Source organism: Phocoena sinus, chromosome 8, assembly GCF_008692025.1.
Source record: "Phocoena sinus isolate mPhoSin1 chromosome 8, mPhoSin1.pri, whole genome shotgun sequence".
Lineage (NCBI taxonomy): Eukaryota > Metazoa > Chordata > Mammalia > Artiodactyla > Phocoenidae > Phocoena > Phocoena sinus.
This window is the reverse complement of record NC_045770.1, coordinates 74223405-74237970: the sequence shown is the minus strand read 5'-3', so window position 1 is coordinate 74237970 and position 14566 is coordinate 74223405. Positions and strand designations below refer to the sequence as shown.

The 14566-nt window shown below is 49.4% G+C and overlaps 1 protein-coding gene across 1 annotated transcript in view; it reads right to left on the bottom strand.

Moving 5' to 3' along the window:
- SLC6A5 (solute carrier family 6 member 5) overlaps positions 1-14566 on the bottom strand; it is a 55353-nt gene that overhangs the window by 7600 nt on the left and 33187 nt on the right. Inside the window, exons 11-14 of the mRNA XM_032641176.1 lie at positions 13480-13604; positions 8078-8190; positions 7214-7345; positions 6113-6212 (exon numbers count right to left, since the gene is read on the bottom strand). Coding sequence (XP_032497067.1) covers positions 6113-6212; positions 7214-7345; positions 8078-8190; positions 13480-13604 — 470 coding nt within the window. The remainder of the gene's footprint in view (positions 1-6112; positions 6213-7213; positions 7346-8077; positions 8191-13479; positions 13605-14566) is intronic.

The window sequence follows — 14566 nt, the reverse complement described above, 5'->3', positions numbered from 1 at the left end:
TTTCTCAGAACTGTGGGAACGCTATGCTGAAGGCACTTGAAAGGGCCCCAAGTTCAAGCCCTTTCATAGTCGGCGGTTCTGACTGGTGGCCCCAAATCATAGGCCACCACAGGCAAGAACTGCACACTTTGAGCAGCTGACCTGACCATCTTTGGGTTGGTTGGTTTGTCCCCTTTCATGTCATCAAACACCTTCAAGCGAGTGGCCTCTGGACAGTAGACCCTCTGGGCATAAGTGAGGGGTGAGAACAAAAACAGAGACAAAGGTCAAAGATGAGGCCCTCAGAAACACACATGAGATCCTGAAAGCAGGCCTCAGTTCTTAAAAGATTCTAAAAATGGGGCTTCCCTGGTGGCGCAGTGGTTGAGAGTCTGCCTGCCGATGCAGGGGACACGGGTTCCTGCCCCGGTCTGGGAGGATCCCACGTGCCGCGGAGCAGCTGGGCCCGTGAGCCATGGCCGCTGAGCCTGCGAGTCCGGAGCCTGTGCTCCGCAATGAGAGAGGCCACAACAGTGAGAGGCCCACGTACCTCAAAAAAAAAACAAAAAAGATTCTAAAAATGTCTATTATCAGTGCCAATCCTGTTACCAGGCTATTAAATCATCCCCAGGGGATGACGGTGCACAGCTCACCTGGGGAAATCGATCTGACAGGGTTCAAGGTTAGACAGAGGAAGACATACAGATAGCCTCCTACGGGGGGTGGGGGGGTGGGGTGGTGGCAGTAGAAGTGCTCAAGCTCCCCCAGAGGGGACCAAGAGCTGGACCCAGAGCTGTAGGAAGGGGTGGATGACGGGGGCCCAGTTGTACCAAGAAGCAGTTTGATGCTGAAGAGCAGTGCTGGGACTGAAGGGGAGACGGCTTGGTTTCCAAAGTCAGCTCCAGCCCTGGAAGTCAGCTCTCCCCGTGGGCCTCCGCGAGGGCTCTGGACGACAGGCTTCTGCCTTCAACAGGCTCCAGGTCCCTTGACTGCTCTGCTTGTTCCACAGATGTGGACCCCCAGGTGGGAGCCGCCAGGCAAGCCTCCTGCCCCTTGCTCATTCCTGAGCCAGGCTCTCCCATCCCTCCATCCTCTGGCTGCTCCAGTCCCCACCCAGCACAGCCCGCCCACGCCCTGACTCACGCCCCCACCTGAGTCCCTTACAGCTTCAGTGTCTACCTTCCCCTCCCGCCTTTGTTCATACGGCTTCCTCTGCCTGCTCTATCCTGCCTGCTGGTCCAGATCCCTCTTCAAAGCTAACTCTTTTTATTTTTTTTTTATTGGAGTATAGCTGCTTTACATTGTTGGGTCAGCTTCTGCTGTACAGCAAAGTGAATCAGCTAAACATATGCATACACCCCTCGTTTTTGGATTTCCTTCCCATTTAGAAGGCTAACTCTTGACAGAGGACTTGATCTTGGGGCCTGGAGCATGTGCATGGAGACTTGCCTGCAGCATGACCTTGAACCTGGAGGGGTAAGAGAGCTCCAAAAGGGATCAGGGCAACTGTTTCTCACTGAATTAGCAGAAAAATAGCAGCCAAAAAAAAAAAAAAAGTGGTGAACACATAGCAACTGTTCTACATTCAAACCAACAGATTTGGTGCCCAGAAATGTGCCCACCACAACCTCCGTATAACCAGCCAATCCTGAACTGTAAGTCAAGGACCTCCTTCAGCCAACCGATCACTTTCACCCATGCAACTTTGTGGCTTTTGTCTTTATGAACCATACCCTTGCCCTTGGTCTGAGTATGATCTTCCAGGGGCTGCTCTCCCCACTGTGTGGCCAGGGCCAGCCTCCTAGCCTGTGAGCCAAGCACTCATACAGGGCCTGGTGCTCACAAGGGCGCCACCCCGGATTAATCTTTTTTTTTTTTTTTTTTAGCTGTACGCGGGCCTCTCACTATTGCGGCCTCTCCTGTTGCAGAGCACAGGCTCCAGACGCGCAGGCTCAGCGGCCATGGCTCACGGGCCCAGCCGCTCTGTGGCATGTGGGATCTTCCCAGACTGGGGCACGAACCCGTGTCCCCTGCATCGGCAGGCAGACTCTCAACCACTGCGCCACCAGGGAAGCCCCCCGGATTAATCTTAATCTCTCCTGTCGCCATCCTGAAACTCTTGACAATTTTTTAACACAGGGCTCCACATTTTCATTTTGCACTAGGTCCCACAAATTAGGTCTCCAGTCCTGTGTGTATCTCAAATATTATTCTCTTACAGTTAATGTAATGTTTTGGCTGCATCTCTTGGAGCCAAAACCCTATGTGTGGGCTCAGATTTTCCCTGCCTTGGTTAGCAATAAACTTAACACCAAGTCTCGTCTTTATCTACTTTTATATTCTTTTATCTCCAAAACTCCACCTTCTCACAGTTTTTCTGGCTACCCTGGCCCTCCTTTATCTCTGGGCAGCAAAAGCGCATAGCTGGGATACACAGCTTAGTACTGGCCTTCTTCTCAATATACGAAGTAGATTCGCTCTTCCTGGCAGCTAGTTGGAAATATCCGTGAATATAGAAAACTACCTCTGCCCTCCCCACATGCAGGGCATACAGTGAACACTTAATAAATACCTGTTGAGGACTTCCCTGGTGGTGCAGTGGTTAAGAATCTGCCTGCCAATGCAGGGGACACGGGTTCAAGCCCTGGTCTGGGAAGTTCCCACATGCCACAGAGCAACTAAGCCCATACACCACAACTACTGAAGCCCGCGCGCCTAGAGCCCGTGCTCCCCAGCAAAAGAAGCCACCGCAATGAGAAGCCCGCACACCACAACGAAGAGTAGCCCCCCACTCGCCACAAGTAGAGAAAGCCTGCGCGCAGCAATGAAGAACTAACGCAGCCAAAAATTAATTAATTAATTTAAAAAGATAACATTTAAACACAGGCATTTACCTATGGGAGTTATGAATGGACTGAAACCTCTTGTTCCTAATGTTTTCTGAACCCCAGCAAATGGAGCTGGGGGAACTTACACCCTGAATGAGAGGTGGACAGTGACATTTCAGCCAAGAACATATGTGAAGATGGAGCTCAGGGAGGGGGACCAGACAGGAACAAAATTAAGCTTGAATTTGTGGGGTTCCAGAGAGATCATGTGTTTTGTTTTGTTGTTTTGTTTTCTTTTATACTAAAAACAAAAACAAAAACACTTTGAGGTGTTCAGCCTTCAGGATGGACAACCTGAACTGGAGAATGACATATTCCATCCTGTAAAAGTCATTGCCTGGGGCTTCCCTGGTGGCGCAGTGGTTGAGAGTCCGCCTGCCGATGCAGGGGACTCGGGTTCGTGCCACGGTCTGGGAAGATCCCACATGCCGCGGAGCGGCTGGGCCCGTGAGCCATGGCCGCTGAGTCTGCGTGTCCGCAGCCTGTGCTCCGCAACGGGAGAGGCCACAACAGTGAGAGGCCTGCATACCGCAAAAAAAAAAAAAAAAAAGTCATTGCCTGTGTGACTCTAACATCCCTCACAAGGATGTGGAGAAAGACAGAGTGGGGTAGGACGTGAAACAAGTAACTGATCAACATGGAAGAAAACAGATCAAGACAATTGAGCATATAGTGATTTGGGGGAAATGCACAGTGTGGGGCCGAGCAGAGAAGCAGGCAGCAGGGCTTTGTGGTGACAGGTCAATCCTATGGTCCCCCCAGCCAGAAAGTCCCTGTATTGACTCCCAGGAAAATGCAAATCACTTCTTCAAAGCGACTGTTAGGTAACAGCCTGTTAAAGGGATTGTTCCTACACTGAACTCAGGGAGTTCCACTTTTCTAGCTACCTCAAACCCAGATATTGGCCTTTGAAGAGTGTTGCCTTGAGAACCTGAATCAGATATTTTGATCTAAAGATAAAACTTGAAAATTGTACCTACTGTATTTTAAATGTTTGAATGGCAACCTCTAGAATCTAGAGATCATTAGAACTAAGAAGAAAACACAAATCTCTGCAATCCACCTACTTATTTTTCAAATTCAGCAGCCAGGATGGGGGGAATCAAATCAGTCGGGTTCATTTTCACTCTTCACAGGTTCATGTTCAACTTCCTTAAACTAACCTTGCATTTGTTTGGGGCCTCATCATTTCAGTAAAGAATCCAGTGTCCTCTGGAGCGTACATTATATATTTGTGCAGGCTTTTGCTTTCACCTCTAGCAATTATGTTAGCTTATTTCAAATATTTCTTCTAAGAGCCCCTTCTTAGAATTCCATCCAGGTCCAAATCAGAGGTTCACACCCACATCCGACACAGCAGGAGTCAAGTTCACCTTGAGCTCAGCACAGAGTCCACCTGGACCTGGAAGCTGGCCCAGCACCAGCCCTCTAGAGGCCAGGCGATTTCCTGGGTGGCCCCCCAGGAAGATTAGCAGAGCCCAGGGACTGAAGCACTCAGGACTTATTTTTTCCTTCAGAACCAAAAAATCTACCACCAGTTTTATATGGAGGCTGGGGGGAGCTACTTAAGTTCTAAAAATAGAGACGTTAAAAGGTTTCTGTTTTAACAATGCTTGTAAACCACACTGAACAGCCCTGTTTTATCAGAAAGAATTGTGCAAATGTGTCTTTTGAGGATACAGACCGCAGAGGAGGTCAATGATATGGCCACCTGCACTTGGGCCAGTGCTGCAACGAAGAGCTTTCCTGACTTTGCCAACAGACTATCTGGTGACTTCAGCTTATATATGGACCCATGAGGGCTTGAGTTTCCAAAGGAGGGCCTCAGAGGCCTCTCCATGGCAAAGCCTTTGCTGTCTGGGCAGAAAGTTAGGATTGTGGTAGATTGGCTGGGTTTCTGCCACTCTCTGCTCAGGTAGGAAGCTCTTTGAAGCCTCACCCTAAATGCAGGTCCTCAATCACAGCGTCACTGCAGGCTCCAGTCTGTCTCATCAGCCCAAAGTGTTGGCAGTTTGGCCTCTGATCCCATGACGACAGCTGGCATGCCTGCCCACTTCTCTGGCCAGAAACTAAACTCTCCCTGCAGTGGGGATGTAATCTCCAGCTGAGACAAAGTTCCCTTCTGCCAACACCTAACGATGACTACAGTATCTTCCTCTTCCTCGGGCACCTAACGTTTACATGAGAGGTTTCCTTTTTATATTTTCATTCCCCATCACCCTCCATTTTAATGCGTTTTTCAGGCAAGCAAGAAGCTGCTGAACCCCGATGGACAGGAGTCTAACAGTTACATTAAAAGCAAGATGCTCATACCAAGGACATCCTGCATCCAACTGATACCCTGCCTTTCTTTTTACCATCTCTTTTTTCGTTTTGAAGTACAGATGGATCATCTGAGTTGGCATTTTTCACCTTCCTGGTATTTGCTAAGGAGGCCTTATCTATATTAGGGATGATTCTAAGACTTTCGAGGCACAGGGAAGTCAGCAGTGCCTTGAACCCAATAGGACTCGCTTGTGCTGACTGGCGGTGCACACAAGGAGCCCAGGAGATCACCCGGCGAGACCCCTCCCCCGCACGCACAGACACCTCCACTGAAGGGCAAAGATAGCATCCGCTGACTTACCATTCCTGCTCTTCTAGATAATGGCCCTGCTGATTATGGGATGCAGGTTGCTATGGTGATATTAAGAAGGGCTAATCTGTAAGGGAACAGGCAGTTTCTTCCTGGGAAAATCTGGGGTTGAGATCTTGTATCACAGGCTCCCATGATGCTAACAAAGTCTCCTAAGGATCTGTGAGGCCTGTGTTCTCTTTTCTCACTAAAGTATCCGGGCATCAGCCAGGAAGCTTCTCCTCACCTCAAGCTACAGGAAGACTGCAGCTACCAAGACCTCAAAATACAAAAGAAGCCTTCCCCGCCCCGCACCCAATCTGGCCATTGTCCTCAGGCATTAACGACGGTTCACTTGCCAGACCACACCCAAAGGCATGTCCTGGTCCTAGTAGTTTCTGGTACAAAGACTACTGAGTTTCACCATCAGCCGTCTCTTGTTTCTCTATTAAATCTAGACCCCAGCGGTCCCGAGGCAAGTTGGAAATAAAGGTGCAGCTCTCTTATGTCTCCTAAATAGCTGCAGTGAAGCCCTTTCATTGTCTTACTTAATATGGGAAACCTGCTTGCCATGGACGCTTGGCAACAGACACTAAGTTCTGCCTCACATCAGGCACAGCGGTCCCCTTACCGTACACATAGGAGATCCCCACGAGCTCAAAAATGGCAATGATGACGAGGGCGTAGGAGGCGGCATACGTGTCCACAAGCTGAAACATGTAAATTCCACCCTGGTAGGGGAGAGAAACAACCGACATCAATAGGCCTGGATCTAGGCTCTCTCCCACTTCTAGCAGTCAATCCTTCCATCCTGAGCAGGGTCAGGTGCAAACAGGAGTCAAAAGATCTCCCCTCCCCTTGACATCAGTAACCTAACGCTGGCCAGGTATGTAAGCTGGGGGCCTTGCCATGTTAGCAAAGCAGTCCCTGGAAAGACTCCGAGCTAATCAATAGAACAAGCCCAGACAAGTGATCTAACATCTTACTCTTAAAGGGCAAAGGTCAGCATCTGAAGATGTATATGTGAAAGTAGCCAGATTGCTTCATTTTTGCTTTAAGAAATAGATGACCATTTCTAGCCATATACCTGCATGTGACTGACCTTCATATGACCTTTACGTGTCTCTGGGCATTCCTCAAGCAACCTCCTGCATTTTCAGCTCACTCTTTAAGTCTCTCTACAATAGATGAGGCTTAGAGACCATCTCCTTTCAATCTATCATTTTACAGATGCAGAAACCAAGGCCCAAAGTAGTGACTCACTCAAGGTCACAGGGACAGCAATATATATATATATATATATATATATATATATATATATATATATATATATATATATATATATATATATCAGGTAAGCTAATACCCAACTTACCAGACACTCAGGACTGGAAGGAACTCAAATGGCTATAAATCTTGTATATTACAGGTCATCAATTTCTCTAGTCAGTATTTTCATGTATTCCATTTTCTTAAAGTAGGACACACCTGTCTCGTTGGCTCAAGAAGGCTACATCTCAATTACGAAGACGCTAGAAGTATCATTAGTAGCCAAGGTGACATATTTCCCTCTGTGGTCAGAAGCCCTAATGAACTGATTCCATCTACGTGGAAATGGCAATGATTTGGCTGTTGTTATAAGGTCCGGGAGCTAAGAGTAAAAGGCTGGAGAGCCATCAGGCGCCCCTGCAACCTGCCCCCATGCCAAGCCTGTGCCCAGCAGGCAGCTTACCTGAGTGATCATGGGGAAGCCCATGATGAAGAAACAAATGCAGCAGCCCAGAGTAAAGACCGGCTTGTGTGTGCGCAGGTACTTGGGAAACTCGTCTGAGATGGAGGTCACTATGGTCTCGATGGTGGCAAACTGGAATGATGCCAGCAAAGTGACACCTGAGACACACCGCCCAACCCCAAAGACTCCAAAAAGCCCTTTGTGTTTCCCACCAGGCCAAGTGGTATTTGTATGAGGTTTGGGTTTTAGGGTTGCATTCCCTCAATGGGCCTGACTTTGCTGGGGTCCAACCCACAAGGCCAGCGAGGGGACTCCAAGCAGGATGTGGGCCTTAGAGCAGTTTTACCAGCTCCCAGAGGCTGCACTCATACCCATCCACCAGGACACTTTAAGCTTCACTCTGTATTCATGAGATGTAAATTCCTCTCCTCCCGTTTAAATCGCATTTGATCTTCTGCTTGAGGAAAAACCCTCTTTGCACCCAACTACTAAACCCTGAGTGCCTGTCACCATGATCTGTAGTAGTCTCAGCCCCAGAGCAATTCCCCTAAAATTGACCTCATATTATTTTCCCTTATTCAACCCCAAAGGACTTGCTTTGGCAAAATGACACCAAAAGCAGGAAGTACACAGGCTCAAACTTGCATGGAGAACAGAGAGGGAGAGAGTACGGCTCCTCTGCCCATCACCTGAGTCACCCACAAATGCAAGGTTATCCTGAGCCCTGGACAGGTACCTCACCACCCCTACATCACTCAGGGAAACGTTTAAGGACCACTAAGCTCAACCCCATTGCAGGCTGGATGCAGGACCCAGGACAGGAGTCTTCAGAAGAAGCAGGGGTCGAAATGGGGAAGGGCTCACCATAGTGTCAAGTCCAAGAGTGAGGAGCATCAGGAAAAAGATGATGGCCCAGAATGGAGAGAGGGGCAGCCTGGTCAAGGCCTCTGGGTAAACCACAAATGCAATGCCTGGCCCTGGAAGGAAAAAGACACATGACTGCAAACAGGTCCAGCTCAAGGCCCCCTCTTCCTGGAAGCCCACAGGGTCCTCTCTCCATGGAAGCCCCGAGTTGTTAGTTATCACATGCTGCTCCTGCTATCTGCTATGTTTTTACTCCTCTCTATCCATTTCCCCAATTAGACCTCGAGCTCCCGGGAGGGAAAGACCAGGGGAATTAGGTCCACATCTCAGGGAACTCAGAGGAGACGCTCAAAAAGAGTGCCAAAGCAGAGACTCGGGGCCAACTCGACTCTAAGGCCAGGCTGTATCCCATGCAAATAACATGAAAACCTCCATCTTCGTATTCATAAGTTGGGGGAGAATGTAATAGTTACCCTCTAGAACAGTGGGTGATTTTGCCCTCCTGGGCACATATGGCAATGTCTGGAGACATTTTTGATTCTCATAACCGGGGTGTTATGGGGGATGATTACTGGTGTCTAGTGTATAAAGGCCAGGGATGCTGCTAAACATCCTTCAATGCATGGGACAGTCCCCACAACAAAGAATTATCCTACCCAAATGTCAAGAGTGCTGAGGTTGAGAAACACTGCTGTAAGGGTTAAACATGCCCAGAATGACATCGTTTCCCCCTTTTGTTACCCTTGTTCCTAGTCACTCCTCCAGGAGAAGCCATGTACATAAAACATGAATCAGTATAACACTTTTAGGAACTTGCCCTATAAAGGTTTGGTAAAGATGGGGCTACATCAGTCCACAGGTAATTAAGTGGGGAAGAGGGAAGCATGATATAAGGGTTAAGAGAGTTTGGTCTCTAATAGTTAGACCTGGGTCCAAATTCAGACTCCATGACTTGCCAGCTGTGCAACCCTAGAGAAGTTATTTAATTTCTGTAAGCCTCAATCTTGCCCATCTGTAAAATGGGGATAACAATAGTTCCTCACAGCGCGGTTATGAGGGACAAATGAGGAAACGCAGGTAAAGCACTGAGACCAGTGCCTTGCACATCATCAGCACTCACAGAATATTAGCTTTTCTTAGGGGCAGACAATGAACTTGGAAATTAGCAGCTCTGATTCCAGTTTTCCCAGGAATATCGCGTGCGGTCTTGGTAGAGGATGTCTGAGCTGCAGTTTTCTCTGCTAACATAAAGCCCCACCAGCCGTTCGTGTCTTCCTCACAGCCTCACTGGGAAGATGGCTAAAGACCTGGCAGTTGTGAATTCCCCTGTAGGTAGAAACCTAGATGATAAGGGGCAGAGACCAGGGAACGTCGGGGTAATCTACGGCCAGCGCACGTCTGGAAGCCAGAAATCGTAGCTCCTGGAGTTTTTATAACTCAAGCATAATGACATGTTTTTAAACTGGAATTCATCAGGTTGTTAGCTCCTAATGTTGCCTAGGGCCTTGGGTATTTAAAACATAAAGCCTGGAATGCCTAAGATACCCCTGCTCGATGCATTTATTGAACAGACAGTAGAGACAGCCTCTGAAGTCTCCCTGAGTGAACCATGAAAGAAAAATCTGTATTAAGCTACAGTTCAAAATAGGTCTCAAATGCAATGCACCGAAGAAGCCAGTTCAGTGCCCTGAACACCGAGAAAGCCAGTTCAGTTTAGGCCCATAAAGTGGACAAGAAGGTCTTCAAATGGCCACTGCCGGAGGACCTCGGCTCATTGCTTTAACAGGATTCTGGCCGTTTGGGCTTTACAGCTTTCTTAGGGAGGGGAATGATTTCAAAATATTCGGCCTGTTTCCATTTCAGCAGCCTCCCTAAAGTATGCAGGGTAAAGGCGTCATCTTCAGCAAACTCCGTTTATCCAAGATGGCTAGAGAGTGGATTTTTTAAATACATTTTTAGAACATTTTGTAGAGTTCAGAAAGATGGACTGTCCGAGCCACAGCAGAGTTTTCCCCGGGCTAGGCCCTCGTGTCTGATGGAGGCTGAGTCCTGCCTCTTTCCTCTCCCTCTGGTAGGCAGCAAGGCCCAGTGGGTGGGCTGCAGTCTTCTCTCCCCCATGGACCAGAAAACTGGCTCTGCCTCTTACTAGCTGCGGGACCGTAGGTAAGACTCTGGACAAACGTCAGTTTCCTTATCTGTACAATGGAGATAATAATAGCACCTACACGCAGGGAATTTCTGTGAGCATTAAGCGTGTTGATACAAGTAAAGGGCTCAGAACCATGCCTGGCCATGGCGAGAACTCAGTAAGCATAGACCATTACTACTCTTCCCATGAGAGGGGATCAAAGGGGTTCTGCATGCCAGCATCTTGGGCGGGGCCCCCAGAGACCTACAGTGACAGCCTCCTTGGTCCTAGAGAGCCACTGAAGACACAACCAGGGGCTCCGGTCAATGGACCCATCACGACCCGCAGCACACGGGGAGTGGTTACTCTTCTGAGAAACCCACTACATGTGGATGCGTTCTCAGAGGACGCAACACCGGAACCCTTTCCTGTGCCTTTGGAAGGACTGGCATCCAGGTGACAGACAGATGGTGGGACAGTCAGTCCAGTTTGAGAGCGTTCATCTTCATCAGCAGGGTCTCTGAACTATGAGGGGGTGAGGGAGCCAGGGCAGAACTTCCTAGTGGCCTGGTTACCTGAGAGTTACCACCTAGACCTGGGACTCTATATGCAATACGCACCTCTGTGTTCCTCTGCTGTGGTCTAACCCAGTGTTGCCGCTAGAGGGTGAGCATCTTGGTAGGGCTCTGAGTTGGATTCTGACCGTGAGTCAGTGCTCCCCAGGCAGCAGCTGGCTGGGAGATGACTCTAAAAGGCTGACTTCCAGCAAGCTCCTTCTCTGGAGTAGATGCCTGAGAAGACCACGCCCCCTTCCCTGTGCCCATCGTAAAAGCAGAGGACAGCTTGGTCTCATCACCAATCCCACCCTCAAGCCCCCAGAAGCTCTGATACGGCCAAAATTTGGGGTAATAACTTTGAGCCTCCCTTACAAGGGAGCTGTAAACGAAATGGACTAGTGTTAGGTCATTAAAGAGAACCTGCTTTTGACTGAATACCAAAGCACAGTTACTAATGTTGGGTCAGCAAAAATGAACTGAATGTCCACGGGCCAATGTCGCCCAGCTAGGAGAGCTTGGGGCTGGCACCTGATGCAGGTCTGACCCCGACCTCTGTATTCTGCAGAGCCTCCATTACAACGGGGGAAATCAGACAAGCCTGCTAATCACATGTAAGAATGTATGCGAGTTCAGATGAGCAGGTTTCGCTGCCCACGGGTCTGGGAGAAGACCTCCCGGGCCACTGCCCCTCCCCTGTGGGAGATGAGACCCACTGTCCCTGTGCTGTTGACAATGAGAAACTACCAAGTACAGTTGGTCCTTGAACAACACAGTTTTGAACTGCACGCGTCCACTCAGACACAGATTTTTTTCAATCGTAAATACTACAGTACAACACAACCTGCAGTTGGTCGAATCCATGGATGCGGAGGAATTGCAGATTCAGAGAAACTGTACCTACGAAGGGCTGACTCTAAATTAGAACACGGATTTTTCACTGCGTGGAGGGTCGGTGCCCCTAAACCCTTGCATTGTTCAAGGGTCAACTGTATGAACACGGCACGTTAGAACCTGTGAGAAGTACTCCTCTCTCCCTGTTAAAATCAGAGGAAATGAAAAAATTCTGGAAAGGGGAAGTTTCAGAGGGAAACACAGGCCATTTGTCTGATGCTTTTTATATAAACGAAAACCAAAATTTAATTTGGGTTTTAGCAACTTGTGCCCCCAAATCCCTTTCCTGGGGCAGGAAACGCTCAGAAGAGTTAACGAATGGGGTCCACATCTTAAGAATCACTATCTCTGGCCACTCGGCCACTGGTTCACAGGGAGCTCAGTAATGTCACAAAAATAACAGAACACCTCAGATCTGCTGGCAGGTGGAGCAGGGCCTACCTGCTCCAGCTACGCTGCTGGAGGGAAATGAGGGCAGCGCGGGTGGTACAGGCACTCCCAAAACAAAGCCTCCGCCACTCTCTCCCTCCCCCTCACCACCTCCCTGCTCCCCAGAAGGTTTAAATTTTTCAACCAGGGAAGGGCATTTGCTCAGCTCTGGGACCTCTAATTTAGTGCACTGTTGCAGAACTAAAATCCCTGGGGGTTCAGCACCCTCTGCAGGGAGAGGTAGCTCCCCCCACCCAACAAGCTGGCTCTTTAACCCTTTGAGGCCTGCAGTGCATCGTCAGCGCCGCTGAAGCAGTAATTAATTATCCTTAGGGAGCCAGAAGACAGCCAGCACCCCACCAAGAAGGTGACATTGCTAGGGCCTAGTTCTTTCTCGTGCTGGTGTCTGAGCCACTACCTAAGACTTGCAGTGAGCTCCTTGAAGAAAGATAACTTCACAGAGAAGTCACAGACAGGCCCACACTCTGGATCATCCGGGCCCACAGCCCTGTCCCCACAGCCCCAGGCACAGTCCCTACACCAAGGCAGCCCATAAATGCCTGATTAGAGAATGCCCGTCATGATAGACAACGCCACGATGAAATCCCTCAATCACTGAGGCCTGCTCGGCACCCAAATCCCCTGTAGGTTAAGGCTGGGTGGAAGCAAAAAGTTAACTAAAAGTATTACACACTCTCTGCAAGATTCTGTGCTAGAAATATGGATTAAATGAGATAAAAAAAGGAGCGCTCTCTGTACACTCCAAAGGGACCACACAAACGTTAGCGCTAATAGAGGGATCACTTGGGCAGAAGGTAAACATGTATTCCACATCCCTCCCACCACCACCGTCCAACCTTTCCACCCACTGGGGAAACGATTTGCCGGGTCTGCATTGCGAACGAAGCAGAAGACCCTGAGAACACATCTGACCTGACAACCAGGAAAGTGCTTCATCAGGAAAAGGCTGTGCTCGCTAAGCATTAGTGTTTGGTGCCTACAGAGCCCGCGGCAAGGAAAGCCACCCGGAAGCAGGTTGTGCCTACATCCGCTGCAGGAGCCATAGTTTGCCTAGAGAATCCTCTCCCCGTGCCCAACAGGTAGAGACCTTACTTCTGCTAGAGCTGAGTTAAGAGAGGACAGGAAAACGAAGGAAAGGAGAGGGAAACAGGAAAGGGGCTTTTATAGCCACACCTCTGGGGAAGGACCAGCCAGATCTAACCCTGCATGAGCTTCAGACTCCAGCTGTTCTGGGTCCCTCCGCAAAGGGGGACCTAGGCTGTCCCCCCTCTCCAGCCTGTTCCAGAAGGCCAGCTTCCTAGCACAGCATGAATGAGGAGCTCAGGGTGTGAACCTGGAACCTGCCCTACAACAGCGGGGTGACCAGCGCACCGTACCTTGGTCTGCCACGTTCTCGATGTTAACCTTGCGTTCATTGGCCATGAAGCCGATGACTGAGAAGATGACGAAGCCGGCGAAGATGCTCGTGGCACTGTTGGTGCAGGTAACAATTAGGGTGTCCCTGGGAGGAAGAGACAAGTTTGCCAATAGGCGTGCTTTGTGAGGAGGAAGGGATAGGGGAGGGACACATGAATGCGTGCTCACGTGTTTGTGTGCCCATGTCCACGTGCCCATTCCTAAGGAGGTACTCACTGCAGGCTGGTCTTGTTCTCTCTTATTCACAAGGAAAGGAACCACCAGTCTTGACCGCAGGCTCTCTTGGGCCAAGTGGATAAGTACCAAAAGACCCAAAAAGCTCTCCCTCCCCTAACAGCCCTGCTCCAGGGCCTCTGGGACAGAACTCTGGCTCCACCTGCCCGAGAACTGGATCTCCCCTCCTGGCAGTGGCAGAGGTAAGTCTGTCCATCAGAGCAGAAATTGAGGAGATGAGGCCTTTTGCAGAGTCCGGGACAGGAACGACGTATGAGAGAAGAGAAGGCGGTGGGACCAACAAATCCCACCAAGCATGAGAACAGCCTGGGGTTGGGGTACAGGGGCCTAGAAGGGCAAGGGAGGCGGGGAGAGGAGAGAGACCAGCACCTCGGTGCCGGCGCCCTCTGCTGGCCATATGGCTGCCGTTCCCAGCCTGCCCTGTCCATCCCAGACCCAAGAGAGGGGTCACAGCTAGATGGAGCCGTGAGGCCAAATTCTCTTACATGTTAGAGGCATGACCTTGACCAAGTCACTTCCTCTCCACTCTGACTTTATTTTTTTACGCATATCCACTCTTTTTTTTAATTCTTTTCCCATATAGGTCATTACAGAGTATTGAGTAGAGTTCCCTGTGCTATACAGTAGGTCCTTATTAGTCATCTATTTTATATATAGTAGCGTGTATATGTCAATCCCAATCTCCCTATCTATCCTACCCCCTCTTACCCCCTGGTAACCATAAGTTTGTTTCCTACATCTGTAACTCTACAAAAATTTCTGTTTTGTAGATAAGTTCATTTGTACCCTTTTCTTAGATTCCACATATAAACG